Here is a 24,734-nt window from a genome sequence, read left to right on the forward strand (position 1 = left end):
CTTGTTGTTCTCGCAGGTATTCTCAATTTTCATGGTCAATTACTGCTTTTCTATGGGCTTTCGTTGGTGCTGGTTGATCCTCAGCTGGATACAGTCCTCTCGTTTGCCATTGTTCCAACAATTTCTCCATGTGGTTCCATGTCTTTTGTCTAAGATTTGGAACTGTTATAGCATCTGATCTGATTTTTATCTTTCCCTTGATATCTGCTGTTGAGCCTGGCCCTGCGTCAAGTCTCAACTTAGTTTGTTTTGGTGACATGTTCTCTAATTATTTATTAACTTATCAAAGATGAAGCACTAATCTTCTGACTAGCACCTTCGTTGCTGTTCGTCCGAACTTTGAATCTTTTTTTTTTTTTTTTAAGTTGCTCAAGGTTTTATAAAAAAAATTGAAGTTATAGAAAAAAATTTTTAAATTGTTTTATACGTAAAATATTAATAAAGTTAATTATTATATACAAATTATGCAAATTTAAAATATGAAATGTTAAAATAAAGTTGTACCGTGTATGGTTTTGACTTTGAAATATGAATATGGTTCAAATCCAAATCTCCTGTGTACAGTGAAATGTATGAAATTATGCTAATGTCACTACTTGTGTTAGCTTCAATAAATTGGTGTTTGAAAAAGTATTACGTAAAGTTTCTTCTCTTATAATTAGAAACCACTTGCAATTCTATCTTGGCGATCAAGCATGTGTTTATTTATAACACTTAAAATTATACTTCACAATGTTATGGTGTTTCTTCTATTTGTGTAATAATTCTGTACTACCACCAGAGTGCGCTATTTTAATTTCTAGCTTAATCCACTAGGGAATAGCTGTTGCAAAACTGACTTGTTTTTAACAAGGAGAAACTTATTTTCCTTAAAATATCTTTAAAATAGGAAGAACATTACACTATGGTTAAACAACATAGCACATAACCGCCAAAACACATTTGCAAACCAGAATATTCACAAAACCGCCAATACACATTTACCAGCAGAAGTACTTCCAATAGTTCTAACTCTAACAAGAAGTATGATGTTCTTTAGAAGATGGAATGCCTAGCCTCAGTGTGTTAAAGCAAACTGAGTACTTCAATTAGCATTTCATGAAATGGTGACTGCCGTGTGGTTCACTGTGAACATGAGGTCAAGACAAGATGGCAACTGGTTTTCCAACCTTTGACCTGAAGAACAAAGGGATTTGAGAAAACACCTGGAGTTGAAATAATGGTGGGGTGATATTTTGTCTAGTAAATTCAACACACAACACTGTAGTTTAAAATAACATTTCTATTTAGTTTACAATGATAAATGGGCCTTATACCCTTACGTCATAGCCCTCTACCCATGTACGTAAATGTTTTGACTTTAAGAGCCAGTATGGTCATCTCTTCTGTTTAAACACGCTATTTATGGGACAAAATGGGACGCTATCCAAACACAATCAGAAGAATATCGTCTATCTAACGCACGAATGTCGCACTTCCTGCCGTAATCCACAACGCAATGTCTTTTTGAAAACAGAAATAAAGTAACCACTGAAAGCTTCAAACTCCTCAGGCCTTTTCCTTGAAAAATTACTTTTTTAAAACAGCCTCACACTGTTGTTAACACAAAACACTCACTCCAATAACCTCAGCTTCCAACTTTGGCTGTGTCTTTGCCTCAAGCAGTCCCGACTGCTTAATGGCCTAAAACCATTCACGTTAACTTAAAACGCAACAAAAGACACCTATAGAAGTGATTGGCCTCTAGCCGACATGTAATAACAGACAAACGAATAGCATGCAGGGTTAAATAGAACAAAATAAATTGAACTCAACCTGCCTGTGACCAAGCAACGCCACGTGTGGTAGGATACCAATGTTTATCAATTTAGGCTTGTTTTAACTTAAATTTAGGCAGTCTTTCTCACGAGTCCAACTTACCAGACAGACACACACTCCTATTGTTCACTATGTAATCTATTGAAGATTTTGAATAAACAGGTACTTCTTTACCTTTCTGTATGGGCCCGAGTGTATGTCTGCCAGCATTGTTCAAGCTCCTTTGAAAACTGCAACTGCTCTCCCGGTGAACCGAGATCACGTCCGGGTCCCCAATTGTTAAATATGTTCTTTATTCTCGCGTCCAGGAGAGAAGCTTTAAAATGAGACTAAATGGAGTCTCTGAAAAGATTAAAATGGGATACTTTAATTAAAAAAGGCGCGGTAGTGTTACAGACAGAATATTGTTCCGGCAGAAAACAGCTGTGATCTGGCTCTCCTGAGCAAGAAGAGAAGGGCGAATCCCCCGTTCGGTGCCGTTATATATCCTCTGCTGGCTCCTCCCCGCCAGCTGGCTCGCCTCGCCTCTAATGTCCGTTGTTGCATTTAAACAGAGGATTGGTACTTTTCACCTTCAACATATGCTTAACACGCCTTTTCTCCTCATATTCTCTTTCATCACTTTTCCTGTAACACATTCTAAACGCTGTAATCAATACTCTAAAACATACAGAAAATGCTTCACGGCTGGTTTGGTTTCCGGTCATTCCGGATGTTGTCACATGCTACTCTCGTCTGTATACAATAGTGTATTCAAATAAACTGTACTTTCATTTAATATTCAGCATGGTAGTATCTCGACATCTATAGTTGTAGTGTTAAATCAGTAGGTTTCGGTTTTCACCACACCACGTCATTTCGCTACTCAATTCACCTCTTTAGGAAATCGTATATTAGCCACATGCTAAATGCTAACCGGAGATGAAGGATTTTCAGAATAAAAGCTTAACTGCTTGTTCACAAGAATTTCTGGTTTTTCAGTATAAAAGAGCATTTAACTTGACAGTATGTTTAAACTACATTATACCATCAAAACATTGATTTTTAATTTCTTACACAAGCATATGATTATATTAGCAGCAAAATGTTGGGATAATTGGCCATTTTAATTTTTTAATATTAAAATTATGTAATAATGCTTAGTGAGGATATGCAAATATGTCTGTCTAATACTAAGACAACCAATTTTTTTTAAACAATATATATATAGTTTTACATACACAGTAGAAAATACCACGTACTGTTCGCCCTCCCATGCCACACTGGCATGACCTCTTGCCCCCCCTTTGCCACGCCATATAACATTTTCTAGAACCGCCACTGGTGGACGTACCGTGAGAGTGGAGGTGTCCTGAGATTAGTGCCAGCAGGCAGGCTCCATGGACCTGTCAGCTCCGGACTGCGCAAAATGCGTAAATAAAGCACTACGTCATGAACGCAATACATCTACTTACTCTCTTGTTAAAAGGTGATGAAGTTTGCAGCGTAAGCCAGCCATCAGTGTTCTAGTTTTAAGGTTTTGCATACCTCAAAGTGTGTCTAAAAGTATCTTGGCAAGAGAAAAAAGCCAAAATCCGCCTAGGCCATTAAAAAGAAACCGAATTCCAGATTTTACAAATGAACAAACACAAATGCAGACTTGACTACTTGGCAGTTGATTAAAGCAGATTTGTCCATTTTCATCTCTCAAAGGTTTGGGGCCTGTTCAACACTGGGTACAGAAATATATTCAATATACAGTAATTTGTACGTAAATATTTTTTAAGTTGTAAGCACTTAGAAATATACATTTGATTGCATTTAAAGTGGCTGTAGACAACTTATCATAATGAAGTAGTTGATTGCACAAATTTGTAATGGATGTAGAATAAAGACGACATTAGCATTTAAATTGGCTCCCTATAGAGAACCGCAGTGACGCGTCGTAAAACCCGGAAGTAAGTTAGCATTTTTAGCACTTCCGGTTCCTTCCTCAAAAAGCAATGCATTTTTTCCATAGGGTTTTGGAAAATAGCTCGAAATAAGGTCTGTGGTTGACACAAATTTAAGAGATAAATCACGTTTTGTTCTATGACATTAAATACAACAGCAGTGACCCCACTGGGGATTTTTGAAGAGTTTACGTGTCTGAAAAACGATGGTTGTTACCGAGTGGCTGAATATGACTACAGAAATTGTCGAGGCCGTTGTACGTCATTACGCAGAACACGTAAACACTCCCGCTAAGTTTGTTTTCCCCTGTGTTCTGCTTGAAAGCAAGTACCTGCCTATCTTTAGTATCTGTATATCTATATCTGACCATTAGAATCTGTATTTTTGAAATTGTCGTTTTTAACACGGTAGTTTTACAAATTATAGACAAGTTTACGCGCCAAAACACGGGTAGCGCCATGACACTACACAAATGCACTTCATTTCCGCCGGAAGTCTTTTGCACAGCGTCTGTCGGTGTAAACCGATGTAAACAGTCAGACGGGCACTGGTGTAAACACAGCGATTTCGATGCTAACAGTGATGCTAGCTTGGGAACACGATTCTACTTCTTTGACTGGAGATGGCGTTACTCTCCCCCACCCGAATTCAGTGCAAAACTGGGAGGATAACATGACGACGTGGCCCAGCATAAAACCAAAATAAACTGCCTTATTTAGGTCATGCCCACAGGAGCCAACAGTTGTCTGTTGTTTACATAATGCACAATTTACATGATCTCTTTATGCTGTGCAATATATCATATGTGCCTGTACTGTTTGAGTGAAAATAAAGTTTGATGTAATTTAATTTCATTATTGCACTGTTATTGCATTATTGCATTTCATATGTTCCTTAGAGTGCTACAATTTCTTTTAACACAGTTCATCATTCATATTAAGCTCATACTGTACATAAATAACACTGAATTAATTAATTGTTGAGAGGAAACTAAAGAAATGGCTTCAACAAGAAAGATCACATGTTTAATCCTAACAGGTATTACAAATTAAAATATAAAAGCAGCCCACACAATTACATCACTATGAAAATATTCATATATAATATTAAAAAATACAATGCATGCAGTATTTGTTGTGTTTATCTGTATTTAATGAACAACATGGCTGGGTGCTGGGTGCTGGTTTGTGGTCGTAGCACTCTCTATCTAACCACTCGTTCAGGTGCTTTCTCGAGTGATTGCAACCAACTACCGCACACGTAGTTCCCGAACCACTTTTCTTCATGTTGTAATTGTTATATCCTCTTTGTCTCTGCGATATCAGTGCTTTGTCGGCACAACGGAGCTAGCTAGCAAAACAAACCCAGTCCGCCAAAACGGAAGTGCATTGCATCGAAGGGAGGAGTTCAGGATGTAGAGCGGAAACGGCTCAATAACTTGTGTATAGAATAATTAATTACCAGTGTTTTCCAATTTTACTCAGCAGTTCGTTTCGTTAGCTAACGTTAGCTAAAGCTAGCGCTACTAGTTAGCCACGCAATGGTTTGTTGCTTGCTCCGGGTTGCAGCCACAGGTCTTCGCATGAAACGTGCTTGTTCTATCGTTTCCCGGCCAATGTTTTCCAAAGGAGAGTCTGGATTCGTGCCATGAGGTAAGCTGATGTTACATTTTTGTCCATGTCACGGTGAAATGTAAATGATGGGTAGTGACTGTATTGCCGTTTTAGAGATGGCGCTGCTGAAAAGACCGCAACATAAGTAAAGATAATGAATACATCCTATTAAAACATGTGTGGCTTATATGATAAGTCTTATTAGTACAAGCAGCATCACGTTTCACCATGTAACTAAAGATTGTAGTCAGGGAAATCAGTTTGACATATTGAACTAATAACAAATCACCTCTGGCTAGCAGAGAACTCTCTGCTCCATAGCTTCTCTTGGACGTAAAATCACATGTACATTTTACATTTATATTCGATTTAATATTCCATCCCTCACATACTTTTGTATATATAATAACTTATATTTTGTTTTTCTTGTTATGCTGCTGCAACACAAACATTTCCCAAATTGGGATCAATACAGTAATATCTTATCTTAATTCATTAAGAAATATAACTATTATAATTAGTGTAGCAGCTGACACCTATTTTCAGTATGGATTAATCTACCATTTATTTCTTTAGTTCAATTTTCATCTATAAAAATGTCAAAATAGTGAAAATGTTCACGAGACTTATCAAAGTGCAAAGTTATATCTTTAGATGTTTTGTTTTAGCCTATGTACTGTATGTCTTAATGCTCTTACAGTATATGTGACGGTGTGACTTCCATGAAACTAATATTTTATATCTTCCCAACAGACGAGCTGACAGGAAACCTAACACTCTAACAACCACAACATTGCAAAGGCGAGTAAATGTAAATTAAAAACAATTCAAGAAAGCCAAGAAATTCCTGAAAACCTGCCCCCGAGTCGGTCCCTCAGCCAGTCACGATCTTCGGAGGTGGGCTCTCTTGTCAGCGGGTTAAATTAGTTATTGGTTTCAACAGTCACATTAAAACAGTTACTAAATCAGCTTACTATCACCTAAAGAACATATCTAGGATTAAAAGACTAATGTCACAGCAGGATTTGGAAAAACGTGTCAATGCTTTTATCTTCAGTAGACTGGACTACTGCAATGGTGTCTTCACAGGTCTCACTAAAAAATCTATTAGAAAGCTGCAGCTGATTCAGAACACTGCTGCTCGAGTCCTTACCAACACTAAGAAAGTGGATCACATCGCTCCAGTTCTGAAGTCTTTACACTGGCTTCCTGTGTGTCAAAGAATAGATTTCAAAATACTGCTGCTGTTTATAAAGCACTGAATGGTTTAGGACCAAAATGCATTTCTGACCTCCTGCTAAATTATGAACCATCCAGATCTCTCAGGTCTTCAGGGACTGGTCAGCTTTCTGTCCCCAGAGTCAGAACTAAAAATGGTAAAGCAGCGTTCAGTTATTATGCTCCAAATATCTGGAACAAACTCCCAGGAACCTGCAGGTCCGCTGCAACTCTTACTACTTTTAAATCCAGGTTGAAGACTTTTCTTTTTGTCGCTGCTTTTAAAGACCCTGTGAAGTGTGCACCTGTGCATGATCTGTTATGCTAATACGTATAGTAATGACCAAAATTGTCCATTGGAACTGTTAGAAATTAAAATCAATGTTTTAATGGGGAAATGTAGTTTAAACATGCCGTCAGTTTTAATGCTCTTTTATACTGAAAAACCAGAAATTCTTGTGCACAAGCAGTTAAGCTTTTATTCTGAAAATCCTTCATCTACGGTTAGCATTTAGCATGTGGCTAATATACGATTTCCTAAAGAGGTGAATTTAGTAGCGAAATGATATGGAGTGGTGCAAACCGAAGCCTACTGATTTAACACTACAACTATAGATGTCGAGATACTACCATGCTGAATGTTAAATGAAGGTACAGTTTATTTGAATACATTATTGTTTACAGACGAGAGTAGCATGTGACAACATCCGGAATGACCGGAAACCAAACGAGCCGAGAAGTATTTTTTAGAGTATTGATTACAGCGTTTAGAATGTGTTAAATAAAAAGTGATGAAAGAGAATATGAGGAGAAAAGGCGTGTTAAGCATATATTGAATGTGAAAAGAACCAATCCTCTGTTTAAATGCAATAACGGACATTTAGTCCATGGGCCAGACCAGATTTTGGTACCACTCAGAGTGGCAAAGTCTAGTAACATTTTTTGAAAAGGTACATGTCCATAGATGATATTTTGGTATGATAACCCATCCTAAGTGGTAGCTTTTTGACAGTTATCAGCTCATAAAGTTATCAACCCCCTGCAAAAAATAGGCCTCTAAACGCCGGGGGCATATTTTGTTTTGTGCTCATTTTCAGAACTTTACTCATATGTTATGAGGGCATGTTTGGTAGCATTTTAAAGTGTACAATCCTAGCTTTCATTTAGACCTAGTTTTGGGCCTATCTAAAAAATATAAAGGTCACATGGTCAAAGGTCAAACTGTCTCAACAACATTTTTTCCACTATTTTCGCCTAAACTGTAGTCTTTTTTATAGCACTGTGAAATGTAGGAACAGCACTGACACAAATAACAAAAACTGAAATACTCACAGGACTGTAACAATTCAGGAAATGTATAATCTTCCCATAATATCCTGCTATGAGGGAGGATATGGGTCTTTAAGTGGAACATGGGCCCAGGCGAGAATTGACAATAACTGCTAATTATTTGGTATTTGTCACAGAGTTTTTATTTAGATTTGCCCTAATCATCACATCCATCATCATCATAGTCCACAGTGAAGACACAACTTCTTCATCCTCCTCCACCCTCTGATTTGTGCATTTTTGAAAACATTGAACATCTGAAGTCAGCGTTAAGAGCGTTAAGGTGGGGTGGGGGTGGTGGGGCATGGTGGGGCGTCAGGTTTTAAATTCTCTTTAAATACTTTTCAAAAAACTTTACAAACATATGGGTTTTTGTTATAATGTTAATAGAAATGTAAGAAGAATCCCTCAGAGTGTAAACACTGAAACATGAACTATACTGTGTGTGTATCAGACGGCCAAGTGCAGGGGAGTTCCTGTGGTGTGTGTGGGCGGAGGGGCAGTGTTCGGAGGAGGAGGACAGGGAGTGGGAGGTGGCCTCCTTCTGCAGCTCCGCTCTTAGGATCAGCAGCTCCTTCAGCGTCTGATGCACCAGCACCTGGAGCACATGGGGCACAGGAATAAAAACTACAGGAACATTTGCACAATAACTTTTTTCTGTATCCTATATAGATCGATCTTTATCTTTATTCTATTTTATTTTATCTTATTTTATTTAAATCTTTAATTTATCGCTACCTTTTACTATTTTTTGTATCTTACCTGGGGTCTCATGTGGGGGTTGCCCTAATCATCACATCCATCATCATCATCATCATCATCATAGTCCACAGTGAAGGCAACTTCTTCATCCTCCTCCACCCTCTGATTTGTGCATTTTTGAAGTTTGCACATTTCTGTGCACTTGAAGTTGTTGGCGAGGCAGGAGCAGCCTGGAAGCCTACAGGTCTTTACACACTTGCAGGCCATGAGCTCCAAGACAGCCTTTGGAGCTGGGAGCCCTCGCATCCAGTCCAACACCAGCATACCTACAGTAAAAGAAGAAGTGTAAGATCCAAGTCACACACTTTCCATGTCTCATCTACTTCACTAAAGAACTGAAATGTACAGAAATTACCTATACTGTTGCAGTGAATTTACTAAAAGCATACCTTTGACGTCTGTTTTCCATCCATAACCTTTTGGCTCTGGTATGCCTGATTGTCCTTCCAGACATTGCCTCCATACTGCTGCCTGGTAATTTGCGCGCTGTGTATGCAGCTGTAAGCAGTCCCTGCAAGGCGGAAGAAGGCTTGACTCCATTTCACCCCTTTTGGTGCAGAACATCAGGTACCGAAGGTCGTTCACATCACATATGTCGGATGATGGTGCATACATCTGACACACAAAGGATTCCATGGCTCTGTGTAAGTGCTCTGATACATCCCATGATGTTCCCAGGGATTTGAAGCCCTCTTGATATGTCCTGTTTCCTTTAACAAGTTTGAAAGCACAGAGTTTCCCTCTTCCTGCAAAAGCACTCACACTATCACAACCTGTAAAGGCATGGAGACCTACAAGAGCATCACAGAGATCATCTCCATGGAGTTCAGCAAGGGTGCTAATGTTGATGTATCTTGTTCTATTCTGACTCCCACATTTCAGGTACATGGTGCAGTTTATCTTCTTACAGTTCCCTAAGCAAAGGACCATGACATCTGTGTCCTCACTCACAATCACTGTAGTTTTATAGCCATTCTGGCTGGCATGAGCAGCATGTAGGAGCATGCGGGTGTCTGCCTCCTCATGGGAACACTTTAACTCCATCACAACTTTCACATCTTTGTTCTTAAGACAATAGCATGTCTCTCCACATGTTACAAAAAGCTGCTTTTCTTGAAGCTTCACCTGGTTTTCTGGCAGCTTCCACTGGTCCACAATGAACTTGATCAAGGCAGTTTTGCTCTCTGGATTGCTTAAGAGTTTTCTCCACTGCACAACATTGTGTCCCGGGGCAATGTTCTTCCATTGAGTGCTACTTGTTGCACCTCGATTGTCTCTCTCAGCATTCTTGATGGATGTTTTCCTGTACACATCAAACACCACATCTATTCGTGTACTCTTTCCTCCTTCATGCAAAGCAAAGTTCAGCACAGAACCAGCAATCTCTCCAAAAGTCTTGCCATCACCTTTCAGTTTCTGAACAAGGCTCATTCCATCAATGATGCATGCAGAGAGATTTCCAATATCTTCAACTGCTGATGCTGATTTCTCTAACTCTCTAGCAAGAGCGGCCTTATTGGTCTTTCGCAGCGAACCGTCTGGATTTGAAAGTGACCAAGGCAGTGGACCAAGTGGATGAGCCAGGACATCTTTAATGTGAAGACTTCTACTTTGTGAAACAATTATCATATGCCCAAAGAGATTTCTGTCTGCTTTCAATATCAACTCCTTGTTTTGTTTTTGATTTCCTCTGTCTCTTTTTGTGAGGCTTGAGAATGTCTTCAGATTCTGTTTTTTCATTCTGTCGTGGAATTTGGTTTCTGGTGATTCTTTTTCCAAACGCTCACTTCTGAACTTCTGATATGCTTCCTCTCCAGTCTGGTGAGCTTGCAGCAGATCACTGGCTATGTCTGGTGACACAGCGATTCCTGTGGAAAGACTGATGATGTCAGACTGATCTGGACTGAGAGGGTTTACCCAGCTATTTTTCATAAGCTCTACAAAGGCATTCACATCAGCCCTGTCCTTCTCTATTCTGGTCTTCTGTAGATCGTGATGACTGAAACTGCCTGTAGTTTTGGTGCCTGTCATGTTCCTGAGTTGCCTTAGGTACTGACTTCTGTTTTCTGAAGTGAGATAGTATCTGGTGACTGCTCCTGCTTTTAGGCTGAAACCCTTGGTTCCTCCAGCAGTCTGGGTGTCCTTGTTTATGGTCTCCTCAATTGTCTGGTCAACTGGAATCTTTCCAAAGGGATTGTTCCCACTGAGCTGGACAGACAAACCACCCTTTGCAATGTGTGCATGAACAGCAGGATTATCAGTCTCCAGGCGAGACATTTGTGCATAGTAGTATGTCAGATATCTGGCATAGTTGATCCTATCATATGCAAAGCACCATGGAATGATGGCTCTTATTGCTGTAAGATGCATCATCCAATTTCCCTCTCGTGATGCTCGAATTAGACAAAGCAGAATCTCAACCATGTCCACATAGGACATCCAGAAGGCAGACAGGGGACCATTGTCTTTTCTGAGGAAGCTGAGGTACTCATTAAATTGTGTCAGAATACGCTGACATGAATCCTGCTTGAGAGTTTCCTCAAATCTTGTCTGTGTTAATTCTTCACACAGGTTGTTGGCAGTTTGCAGAGTTGTTTCCAGGTGAATAATATCATCCTGGTGATTCTCTTCTAACCAAGGTTGAAAACCTTCCCATGCTAGTCTCAAGAAAGCCTCATAGAGCAGTTTGTGGAGCCTTACTGCACGATTATATTTGTGCCCATCAATAACTCCTGAGACTGAGCCGTCAGCTATCACCCCTGCTTCTATGCAAAGGTCTCTTAGACCAGCATCTCCAAAGATGTAAAGAAAACTAAATAAAATCTCTCATGGCCTGCAAGTGTGTGAAGACCTGTAGACTACCAGATTTCTCCTGCCTCACCAACAATCTTGACTGCACGAAAATGTGCAAACTGCAAACATGCACAAATCAGAGGGTTGAGGAGGATGAAGAAGTTGTCTTAACTCTGGACAACAACGATGATGATGATGATGATGATGATGATGATGATGATGATGATGATGATGATGATGATGATGATTAGGGCAAAGATATATAGAAATCTAAATAAAAACTCTGTGACAAATACCAAATAATTAGCAGTTATTGTCAATTCTCGCCTGGGCCCATGTTCCACTTAAAGACCCATATCCTCCCTCATAGCAGGATATTATGGGAAGATTAAACATTTCCTGAATTGTTACAGTCCTGTGAGTATTTCAGTTTTTGTTATTTGTGTCAGTGCTGTTCCTACATTTCACAGTGCTATAAAAAAGACTACAGTTTAGGCGAAAATAGTGGAAAAAATGTTGTTGAGACAGTTTGACCTTTGACCATGTGACCTTTATATTTTTTAGATAGGCCCAAAACTAGGTCTAAATGAAAGCTAGGATTGTACACTTTAAAATGCTACCAAACATGCCCTCATAACATATGAGTAAAGTTCTGAAAATGAGCACAAAACAAAATATGCCCCCGGCGTTTAGAGGCCTATTTTTTGCAGGGGGTTGATAACTTTATGAGCTGATAACTGTCAAAAAGCTACCACTTAGGATGGGTTATCATACCAAAATATCATCTATGGACATGTACCTTTTCAAAAAATGTTACTAGACTTTGCCACTCTGAGTGGTACCAAAAAGTCCAATTTTGGCCTCTGGCCCATGGACTAATTGGAGACGAGATGAGCCGGCTGGCGGGGAGGAGCCAGCAGAGGATATATAACAGCACCGGAGGAGAGATCGGCTCTTCTCTTCCCTAACGAGGAGCGGATCACAGCTGTTTGTCTGACTGAACAATATTCATTTCATTTCATTTCAAACCTTTATTTAGACAGATTAGTCCCTTGAGATCATCGATCTCATTTACAAGGGAGACCTGCATCATTTAGTTCCACATGAAACATAAAAACAACATACAAACAACAGAGGATATCATATTTACATATTCAACATTTACAAATAATATTGCAATATCATGCTTGTGACCAACCCGCGCCTTTTTTAATTAAAGTACCCAATTGAACTTTCACAGAGACTCCATTTAGTCTCCTTTTAAAGCTTCTCTCCTGGACGGGAGAATAACGAACACAGTTTACAATCTGGTGAGTTCCCCGACATGATCCCGCTGACCGAGGAGAGAAAACCAACCGGCTGTTTCCTGGAGACGCTTGCAGCCATTCGACACACAAGAGCTCAAATCAATCGGTACGAAGATGCCTGTTATGACAAAGATTCTTCACTAGTTAAACTAGGCAATGTTAGATTTGTGTGCTTGACGGCAGCCGGCGGATCCTGAAAATAGCTGTGCATTTTAATGTTAAAACAACCCAAATTGATAAAATAATCACTCTAAAACCACGAGGCGATGTTTTGTCACAAGCAGGGTGAGTTCACACTTTCTTTTGTTCCATTAACCCTGCATGCTATTAACCATGTGTGGGTGTTACATTTTAAATATAAATGTGTGTGGACATTGTACTACGGATAGGTGCCTTGCTGTTTTCACGTAGGTGTCTCTTGTTACGCTCGTAGTTAGTTAGCCTATGACGTAAGGGTATATAGCCCATTTGATTTTTGTTAAGATCTGGAGACATAGCGAATCGGTTAAGGGCCGAGTAAGTGAAAACCAGCAGGGCTTAGTGAATTAACTCAGGGTTAAGTAACCGAAGTCAGTGCTTTAAAGAAAGTCCTTTTCAAGAAAAGGCTTGGTTAAGGTCTAAGCCTTTATCAGTGGTTAAAACTGTTCTGTTTTAAACAAGATATTGCAGGTGGGTTACGATAATCGGAATTACAACAGCAGTGCAGTAATAAGACGACGGTCTATTATTAGTTGCTGATAGGTCTCCATATTGGTCCCGGTTTGGCGTGTCCAAATAGCAACAGTTAACCATAGTCGACTATAAAGTCAAATATTACGTGAACAGGTTTATAGCTAGTGCGTAAGTGTTCCTAACTTTAAGTGATGATATCAATAAGATAAAGCCCATAGTCGACTATAAAGTCAAATATTACGTGAACAGGTTTATAGCTAGTGCGTAAGGGTTCCTAACTTTAAGTGATGATATCAATAAGATAAAGCCCATTTTGTTCATAGTAAACTAGATAGAAATGTTGTTATTTTAAACTAAGTGTTGTTTTGGCTTGGATTTCAGGGTTTATAATACCACACCAGTGGTTTACTTTGTTACGGTTCGTTTAAAGATCACCTCGCCATTGTTTAAACTCCCACTTGAGAGCCGCATGGACAAATCTCTTTGTCTACAGGTCAGAGTGCGAAATAATCGGTGCCATCTTGTTTACACCCCACATGTGGAAAAACAAAGACAGGGCAATCGCCATTTCGTGAAATGCCAATTCAAAGCACTCCTTTCTTTTTTCTTATGCAGCTGGTTTCACTCCAATGAGGCATTTTTCTGACCTCCATCTTGTGAAGAACGAATAATACTTCTGGTCACAGTTGGAACTAGAAGGCTGAATCAATTTTTGGATATTAAAGGGAAGGATTGTTGTATTTTCAAAGTTTTGAAGTATTGCTGCTGGCAAACGTGTATTGGCGGATTATTGATCTAATTCTGCTTGCAAATGTGTTTTGGCGGTTTTTGAAATATTCCTGGTTGCAAATGTGTTTTCGCGGTTACGTGCTGTGTTGTTTAACCATAGTGTAATGTTCTTCCTATTTTAAAGATACTTTTAAGGAAAACAAGTTTCTCCTTGTTAAAAATAACTCAGTTTTGCAACAGCTATTCCCTAGTGGATTAAGCTAGGAAATTAAAATAGCGCACTCTGGTGGTAGTACAGAATTATTACACAAATAGAAGAAACACCATACCATGTGAAGTATAATTTTAAGTGTTATAAATAAACATAAGCTTGATCGCCAGAATAGAATTGCAAAGTGGTTTCTAATTATAAGATGAGAAACTTTACATAATAACATAACCTAGACTGTAGAATATTCAAACACCACTTTATTGAAGCTAACAGAAGTTGAGACATTTGCATAATTTCATACACTTCGGTATGCACTGTACAGAGTGGATTTAGATTTTTACCACACATTTCTATTTTCATATTTGAAAGTCAAAACCATACTGTACACTGTACAATTTTTATTTTTAACAATTTAAAATTTGCACAAATTTTATATTTTCATTTACTTTAACAATATTGAACTTTCTAAAAAAAAACAAAAAAAACAACAACCCTGATTTAAAGTTAAGATCGGATGACATAGGATATTATTTATCAGGAACAAAGGTGCTAGTCGGAGGATTAGTGCTTCAATCTTTGATAACTTCATAATTTCATTCGAATAGGAAGAGAACATGCCACTTAAACAAACTAAGTTGAGACTAGACGCAGAGCCAGGCTCAACAGCAGATATCAAGTGAAGGATACAAATCAGATCAGATGCTATAACAGTTCCAAATCTTAGACAAAAGACATGGAACCACATGGAGAAACTGTTGGAACAGTGGCAAACGAGAGGACTGTTTCCAGCATATGATCAGCCCTTAGAAAAGCTGTAGTTGAACAAGAGAATGCTGAATACCTACAACAGGAAAAAGCATGGATCAAAGCCGGACAACCCTCTTGGTATGGACCTGAAAACATTGCTATGAACAGAGCTGAAAAAAGAAAATCTAGAGTTACAAGTCTGGTACTCCATCTAAAATATGTCAGCCAAGAATCAACGAACAGCATGTATGTGGCTCAAGGAGCAGAGCTCACAGCAAAGGAAGATAAGAAAGAAAAGACAGAAGAAGCTCCAGTAATCCAACCTTCAAAGCTCCTTCCAAGCCTGACAAATGCGCCTCCTCCCTACATGACAGAAGAATACAGTTTCTTTCAACCCCCAATACAAGCTCCAACTCTAGGTGTTTTAGGAGGAGTATTGGAGTTGGACGGTCTCCCCACAGCTACACGTGTCAAAGACTTGGAGTATGAGGTAAGACTCCTATCTGGTGAGCTCAACAGAAGATTGGAAGAACTAGGCATAAGAATGGAAGAGGAGCTCAACAGAAAGATGGAAGACCTCAGCAAAAGTATGGAAGCACAACTCAAGAGAAGAGAAGGCGAAGGTTCTCCAGACACCACAACCGTAAGTGAAGCTAGAAGACTCAGGAACTGCTCAACACTCTATCATGCTACCGCTGATAGCGGCTGGAGAAGGAGGATTGAAATACCAATCATGGACTCACAGAGACATGGAAGCATTAGCGGCAATACTACCTCCACTTACACAAGGAGGTCAGAAGTGGGTGAATGATCTGGAGAAATACACAGTCCAAGACCACCTGTGCTTGGGAGACATGAGGGCACTGCTTGGACGGACAGAAGGAAGACTAGAGGCAAGAGCAGTGGATTCCAAGGCCAAATGCACCAACTCTCCAGATTACATTTTCTTCAACAAAGTCAGGTCGAGGTATTGGGCTGCCATTCGTCAAATCTACCCAACAACACGGAGTTTACATGCCCTCAACTACCTGAGAAAAGAACCGGGGGAAGACATGTATGCCTTCCTGAAGAGATGTGAAGGAGTGTGGGAGGACTGCACTGGAGAACGACATGACGTTTCACCGTCTGTCGTAATGCTGTGGAAGAACGCGGTCATTAACGCCCTTCCCCAATCAGTACAGGCAAGCCTGGGAGATGTGGTGGCATTAGATGCTATACCCATTGAAGAATGGAGACAACATCTCATTTACCACGATATGAAATACCAAGCAACCCAGAGGGAAAAAGACGAAGAAATTAAAACATTACAACTAAGACTCTTGAAGATACAAATGGCTGAGAAAGATACCGAAGCTAATAAAAACAAGAAAGCGGCAAGGCAAATGGCAGCTACATCAGAGAAGGCAGGGCAGATTCCTCCAACAATTCAAGCTCAGGAAGAACCAGAGAATGCAGTGCAGACATCTCAAACAGTTGAATCTCAGATAGTGCCAGAGAATCAGATGGAGAACCAACAACCAGGAGGTTTCCGAGGAGGCAGAGGCAGAGGAAAAGTTCTCCGGTTCGAGGGATGCTACATATGCAATCAGCTGGGCCATTGGGCTAGAGATTGTCCACAACAACAAATGAAATACCCACCACATGCACCAAACAACGGCCCACCATGCAGTTTCCATGATGACGACGGAGGCAGGGGGTCCCAGAGATGTCAAAGACGTACAGGATTTCCAAACATGAACCAAATGCCACTGACAGCGTGGTATCATCCACAACAATGAGGAAGCTTAGAGGACCAGACCATCAGGTGATGCATCTTCAGCACTAGAGTATTTAGAAAACCAGCTACATAGAGCCACATATGTCACCACAGGAGGGAGAGGTTGAATGTTATTTAAAAGATAGTGAGTAGAATATTGCATTTACACAGAGCATCCACCAATTAGAAGTAGCAGAGTAGAACATTTAGCAGACTATCTTTGTAATTATGAGAAGGAAAATACATTACGAGTGATGTTGTTCCCCCTCACATAAAACTATTGTGTCCACACAACTAGTGAGGTCAAGAAGACGGGCTTCCACCCAAAATATGCAAGGGGCGGCGATACACCTGACATGAAGCTGTCCAGACCTGAAAACAGAAACTCGATTCTGCTGTGGTGAAGTCTGGCTACAAAGGGAGGTGTCCGATAGGGTCGCTTGTCTCAAACCAGTGAAGAAGTCAACAAGAACCCAGCTGAACTAGAGAGTGACTGTTAGTGGGAGAACTGTGACGGAGCGACAGAGACTGGCCCAACATTTTCCAGCCAGTACATAGATAGACCCCGTCAGAAGACCGGGGCTGTGTTTAAAGGGGAACTTCATTTATTCTTAGCCAGAAGTGCAGTTTTTAATCAAACAATTATGTGATTTATGGAGTCAGATTACATTTTTCTCATAAACACAATTTTATAATCGGTCTGAAGTATCTGTTTTAAGGCATGAGCCGCAGATTAAATAACATAACACTGATTAAGAGCCTGGATGAAGAAGTTGTAGGGTTTTTACAACGGTTTCAAGAATCAGTCTTTATTTATTTATTCTTGAGTATCTTTACTGATTTATAGTGTAGTGCGTAAGGCAATATCTCATTTGAGTGAGGGGCACCAGCCCTTCATGCAGGTCACTCTCTGTGAGAATAGTTCATATTTTCCCTCCAGTTTGGAGAAAGATTATTTTATCATATGTTAGTTCAGCAGTGTCAACCAATCCTCTAATCCTAGAATTATTGAGACGCATTAGCAACACCAGGGGTATTGTTTTTCGCAGCAACGATGATGCATAATACCATGACAAAAGCCATTATTGAAACAAGTAAACTATTAGAAGTGCTAATGGAGAATGTTTTGTGAATATGCATTTATGCCATCAGAAAGCCATACATCATATGATATTTTTGTACGCCTTGTGGGTACACGGAGAATTTATATTTATTTAATGCAACGTTATGGGTTTTACATGTCCTGTTCATAATACGGTAATCATTGCAATATTAATTGAGCATTTTATGCTCAAAGGAGGGAGTGTCATGATTATACAGATATGTTGATTCGGTGACGTTGTAGTTAATAAATAATAAAATGTAGTCAACAATAGGTCTCATAACAACAGGAGGTATGCCGAAGCTTGGGCCTTCTCCAAGGAGGGAGTGGTCCAGTTTTAGATATTAGACAAATAGAAGTGGATGAATATGTCAGAACTCTGAGTAATATTATGCAAGTTTTGTCTACACAGGCTAGGAAAACTACAGAGATACCAGACGAGACACCAGAAGAGACTCCTGTTCGGCCAGGTGATTGGGTGAGGGTGAAAGTTCACAAAAGACAGTGGGCTCATCCCCGGTGGACGGAAGCGTGAAAAGTTGTAACAAACTTCACACGCGCTCCGGTTTAAAGGTAAAGAAAAAGGAGCAAATTTACACCACCTCACACATTGTCACCCTTCACTGGCAACTTCCAGAACATTATTGGGAGTTAGGACTGATTTGGCAGAGCTTTGACTCATTATTTAAATTCTGTAACAGACACAACCAGGGATAATATAGAGATGATGACGAGAACAAAGCCAAACCAATTGTGGGGTCCCCTAGGGATAAGAGTCAGAATAGCATTGTTGATTGTGCTCATTACACTTGGCACCTTGTTGGTTGGATGGGGAGTACAATATCAAGTAAGACATGGAACCATTAGTTCACTCATAGAGAATGCCCACATCACTAACAAGACTCCAGCTGTGTTTCACAGACTTTCACTTATCCCCAGAGCCAAAAGATCAGCTGAGCAAAAAGAGGAGGAGTTAGAAATACTCGGTCCCAAACAAGAGGCGGTTATAATCAAGATGATTCACCCCCCCTATTTGCAGTTCTTGTATCAAATGATGAGATGGGTTTAAGTGATCGGGATATGTAAGTGATGGGGATTTACAGATTAGGGGAATCTCTAAATACACTGGATCCAAGTTTTAGTCTGTACCAGAAACACCCCCTGTTAAGTTTATGAACAACCGACCGGTGACCTGAGTAGAATTATTGAAAATGATTACAGTTGAAACAGGCTACTAACCCACAAGTACAGCTTTGTATGTACAAACTCTATGAACAAAATTTCCCAGCAGATAGTGGCGACATTGCAGATATGTCCAGTCACCAAAGTTACTTATATTCTAAATAACAGTGAGATTTAAAGTGATGGAGAAAATATGGAGACGTTCCTTTATAGTGTGTGAAATATGTGGTGCTTGAAACATCTAGGTATTTAAATGTATGGAAGAAAGTGGTTTCCTGAAAGAGTTAATTGGAGTAAACATGTTACAGTGGGTGAAAACAATGTTTAGGGATATGGTACAATTATTAGAAAACATAAACTGGGCTTAGATGACATTTAACATCAAAGAAAGATAGTATGGTTAGGAAAATGGAGTGGGAAAGATTGGAATTATTTTACCTCAGTGTGTTAGAATTAACTATAGATAATGCGTCCCGAGATCTCTCTCTCTCTATCTCTCCGCCTGTCAGAACGCTACGACCCCAACTTCCAAGCAGACAAAAGACCTCACCACGGAAGACTCCTCTTCCTCCATCGAACAGACAGAGAAGCAGAGCTGAACCAACAATGACAAGACTTTATCCAGAACCATCTCCACCTGAGGAATCCAGAACTACAGGTGACATAAAAAGGCACACTCTCATCGGTCCCCCACAGGACATGAAGTTCCAAGCTGAGCCACAAGATTTGGACACAAGAGCAGAGTGTGGGACATGAGAGCAGAATACGCCCTCCATGCAACCAGTAGAGACTGTAAAGGAGGAGATGAAAAGCAAAGCAGATGGGACACTGAAGAGAGTTACAGCGGAAGGATCCAAGAGCGGATGGACTGAGGAGAAGGTGGACGGAGAAGAGGAAAGGACGGAGGAGTTGGCATGGTCCGGCAGAACGTGAGGGGGTCGTGGCTTGACAACCAGAGGGGGAGAGAAGGAAAACGGGAGTGAGTGAGTTTACACATAAACACACTTATTCACCAACGAGAAATACGTAAAGAAAAAGATTTATCAGCCATGAATTAATCAATTGGTGAATTTATAAAGAAAGAAAGAGGAAACTATTAAATAACCCTAAAAACACACTGAGGGTAGAACATATTATTCAATCTTTTCATCATATGAACAAATTATTCTTTAAGAGTTTTTTTTATTCATGTGTGAATTTGGGTAAGATTTAATTTGTTACAGTATAGACCTACAGTTTAAAGGGATGGTTTTAGTAACCACTCTATAAAAGCAGACAAATCTTTATTTGTATGGAAAATGTTAAAGGTAGAGCTAGTACCAAGCCAAAGATAGTATTCCAATCTAGAGTATTGATTTCTCCATTGTAGCATGGTTATTACCTCAGGAGGGAAGATTAAGGTGGAAATAACATTTGTTTTTCGTCCAAGATGTAGAGTTTAAAAAAGACACTGGGCAAAGAGAGATTGCACATTTTAATTTAAAAAAAACTAATATAATTGGGAGTAATACATGGGGGGCCTTGGATCACTCATTGTGATGGTGCATTTTTTACAACAAATATCAGTCAGGGAGAAGGGGTCGCTCGACCCACCCTGCAGATGTTTTAAATCTTACTTGCAGCTTCACAGGGAGCGCACGGCACCAGAATATGAGTTTTAAAAGACACCATTTAATCAGGGATGACCTGACATTTAGAGATGTTATTTAAAGGAGAAACATATCTGCCATAAGTGTAAATTCCTGAATTGAACTACAAACCATTTATGAAATGACTTCTGTTTTTAAAATCCTTGTTAAAGTAGAAAGTAATTATCACATGCTCGGGCACCCAAGGTTCCACACGCTGTTAAAGGGGTTAGCATAGTTATTTAAGTAGACCATAATTGAAGATAAATTAGTATAATGCGTTATTGATATTCCACCGGTTTTCCCACCATTTCAGGCACTTTATCACTGCATTAGAACAGACCACCCAAAGGTACTGAGTAGGAACTTTTAAGTGATGAAATTCTACAACTGTTGTAACTGACCAAAATCTTCTCCCTGAAATGACTGTAGAACGTACCGATTGATCACGAAGGCCCCTTCTAGAGAACATATTACTTTCATACCTTATGTACCTTATACCTAATGGTATGAAAGGAGGGAGGGTACATTTCTCATGAGGAGACAGTTACAAATGCTAGCAGAACAAGACGACCCACCCCATATACAGATGTTGATGACAATGATGAGTTAGTTTAAATGATATGGATGTTCGGAGATGAGATTGATCAATGAATGTCCAGCTGATGTGATTCTTTAAATTATGAAATCATGTGAAGAAGTGAGCAAAATAAAATGCTAAAATGGAGTGAATCCATTTCAATTTACTTTACACTATTCCAAGATAGTTTATTTTTATTTTTCAATTTACTTTGCCAATCCAAGATATTTTATTTTATTCTTTATTACTTTATAATATTCTAATATGGTGGATCTCATGTTGTAAAAATCATTGCTATTCTAAAATTGTTTGTTTCTTTTCACTTTGTAAAAACAAGTGCCTTAACACTGAGCGTGGTATGAGAACGGTTTCTGTGAAAGGAGGGACGAAGAAATGTTCTGATACCAAGCCATTGCTGCTATTTTGAAGAATGATATTGAATGTAAACACTAGAAGTTATGCACAAGGGAAAACTTTTATGTTTGAACACAGACAAGAATTTATTTTGTATTTTTGTAAAGCCGGCTGTAAAACCATTCCATTTGATTGTATGTTTGTTAATATGAGATATGTAATATGCAAAGTTCAGATGAAGAACTCATTGATTTCAGTATTATACACACCTTTTAGGTGTGTAAGGAGGGACTGTTAGAAATTAAAATCAATGTTTTAATGGGGAAATGTAGTTTAAACATGCCGTCAGTTTTAATGCTCTTTTATACTGAAAAACTAGAAATTCTTGTGCACAAGCAGTTAAGCTTTTATTCTGAAAATCCTTCATCTACGGTTAGCATTTAGCATGTGGCTAATATACGATTTCCTAAAGAGGTGAATTTAGTAGCGAAATGATATGGAGTGGTGCAAACCGAAGCCTACTGATTTAACACTACAACTATAGATGTCGAGATACTACCATGCTGAATATTAAATGAAGGTACAGTTTATTTGAATACATTATTGTTTACAGACGAGAGTAGCATGTGACAACATCCGGAATGACCGGAAACCAAACGAGCCGAGAAGTATTTTTTAGAGTATTGATACACAGCGTTTACAGCGTTTAGAATGTGTTAAATGAAAAGTGATGAAAGAGAATATGAGGAGAAAAGGCGTGTTAAGCATATATTGAATGTGAAAAGAACCAATCCTCTGTTTAAATGCAATAACGGACATTGGAGACGAGACGAGCCGGCTGGCGGGGAGGAGCCAGCAGAGGATATATAACAGCACCGGAGGAGAGATCGGCTCTTCTCTTCCCTAACGAGGAGCGGATCACAGCTGTTTGTCTGACTGAACAATATCATGCTTGTGACCAACCCGCGCCTTTTTTAATTAAAGTACCCGATTTAACTTTCACAGAGACTCCATTTAGTCTCCTTTTAAAGCTTCTCTCCTGGACGGGAGAATAACGAACACAGTTTACAGAACCCATATCAAAAGATGTTGGAATAGCAACGAATTTGACGAGTTTTGAATTTGCCGGGGAAATCTGCAGTCGACCTTCGCCTTCGTGGGCGTGGCTTGCGATCTACTGCGTGACGTCACGAGATGGACACCGCCGCACTGTTTACATTCACCACCTTTCATTTTTTCTCTTTTTCAAAGTCGAATTTCTCAACGTTTTTGAGCTAGTATTTTCCTGGAAAGTGTTTTGGAGTCGACTGGAAGTGATTGCCAATCGAGAAAACCTGACAATGGAGGCGACAGTGAAGAAAGAGGGATGAAAAACACAGGGGAAACGATGCATTGCCGCTGGCTGTAGTAATGTCAAGTCTGCCGAAGTGGCGATGTTTCTGTTCCCAAAAGATGAAGGTGAGCCTGGCTGGTGTCATTGTTTCGTAGATTATTTGATTGATCATGATAAATAAAGGCCACTGGTCGATTCGAGAGAGAGAGAAAGAGAGACAGAGAGTTACAGGGTTGTCATTAGCATCTGGTGCTAGCTCGGAGCTAACGGAGATTAGCTGTTTCAACAATAAGGAGAGGGAGAGTGCTCTCCTGTGGGACTGAGAGAGATAACGTCAGCTCAGGGAGGTAAACTGTAGCCTAAGTTATCTCAGTGGGTTTGGTCATCTATGTAAACAAATATTTCCATCTATGTAAACAAATATTTCCATCTATGTAATATTAGTTGTATAAAATAGGTTAAGAAATCCTTCCAATGTTTTTTGATTATTGAAATATATGTTTCATATGAGTGTTGAGAGCTGTATCCTTAAATCTCTTAATGTTGCCCTCAAAGTGCACCAAATTGATCACTTTCCTCATCTATCCTGTCCGAAAAGCTGTCCAAATCAATCATTTCTCTCACACTAGTATCACTTTCCAAAGTCTCCGCCATGTTTACAATCGCAACTGGGTACATCTTGTGACGTCACAGCCACTATCGTCTGCAACTTCCGTTAGGTTCAGACGGCAAAATTAATAATTCATTAATTCATTAATTATGAATTATTAAAAATTATTTTAGCCATGAACAGGCACAATGATATGTAAGGAATGAAACTGCCATTTCATTTTGGTGCAAAAACACGCACTTCACTGGGTCTTTAAAGAGTTGGAACAAGCTGATACAGAATGAAGGTACTGTCACAAAGTGTGTTCAAGATTATTCTTCCAATGTTAAAGTTACTTTAAAAGGAAGTGAAAGGAAATGGATGTTAAAAGGGGACTCCAGTCACACATCAGTTTACTCGTCACGAGGAGCACTACAGAGTCTCTGAAAACAGTTGCTTCATGTATTCTGTGGCTCTGAAGGGAGCTGTGTCAAGTGTGATTAAATACCACTGGTGATGTCATCAGGTTTATCTCAGCTTGGGTTTGGAGACTAAACCTTTTTTTATAGAAAGCCTGCCTCACAAACTGGGAGTGAGCCATTAGAAAGATTTGCTGAACACAATTCGGAATATCTTAGCTGGAAGTATTGCACTATACTTTATGAAATATGAATTTACCTATGGTAGTCAACTCCTTAATAGGGGTTCATTGACTTCATTTCATATATTATACTAAGTGTAAGGCTTCAGGTCCACGCTATAGCATGCCATGATAGTGTACTCCATCTATCATATACAAACCAATGGTTGGGAGGGTTACTTCAAGCATGTTACGATGTATGTAACATCAGAATATCAATACCTTTATTCGTCCCAAACAGGGGGAATTTACAACAGAACATGTCAACAAAGTAACCAGTAAACTATTCTGAGTATCACAAATCAAAAGTAATGTAACCTGATTCATTTCCGTTACTTTTGGATTACCTTAAGAGGCCCTATTATGCTTTTTGGTCTTTTCCCTTTCCTGTAGTGTCTTAGGTTTGTGTGCATGTAAAGGGACTGCAAAGGCTAAAATC

General features: G+C 39.4%; 2 protein-coding genes across 6 annotated transcripts in view; one reads left to right on the forward strand and one right to left on the reverse strand.

The window, feature by feature from the left end:
• Window positions 1-7,504: 7,504 nt before the first annotated feature.
• Window positions 7,505-12,467, reverse strand: LOC307036889 (uncharacterized protein). The gene is made up of 3 exons (XM_079677513.1): window positions 9,062-12,467; window positions 8,673-8,938; window positions 7,505-8,508 (listed from the first exon to the last, which is right to left on the reverse strand). The coding sequence occupies exons 1-2, from the start codon at window positions 11,109-11,111 to the stop codon at window positions 8,697-8,699; spliced, it is 2,292 nt and encodes a 763-aa protein (XP_079533639.1). The 5' UTR covers window positions 11,112-12,467; the 3' UTR covers window positions 7,505-8,508; window positions 8,673-8,696.
• A 1,698-nt stretch (window positions 12,468-14,165) lies between these two features.
• Window positions 14,166-24,734, forward strand: part of LOC307036909 (uncharacterized protein) — a 194,448-nt gene continuing 183,879 nt past the window's right edge. For 2 of the 5 annotated variants that reach the window (XM_079677542.1, XM_079677543.1), the window contains exon 1: window positions 14,166-20,150. In XM_079677542.1, coding sequence (XP_079533668.1) covers window positions 15,818-16,909 — 1,092 coding nt within the window. In that variant the 5' untranslated portion in view covers window positions 14,166-15,817 and the 3' untranslated portion in view covers window positions 16,910-20,150. Of the gene's footprint in view, window positions 23,786-24,734 lie in introns of all 5 variants that reach the window. The other 3 variants (XM_079677540.1, XM_079677541.1, XM_079677539.1) reach the window with 2 other exon arrangements.

The sequence above is a fragment of the Notothenia rossii genome (genome assembly GCF_949606895.1).
Source record: "Notothenia rossii genome assembly, chromosome: 4".
Taxonomy (NCBI): Eukaryota; Metazoa; Chordata; class Actinopteri; order Perciformes; family Nototheniidae; genus Notothenia; species Notothenia rossii.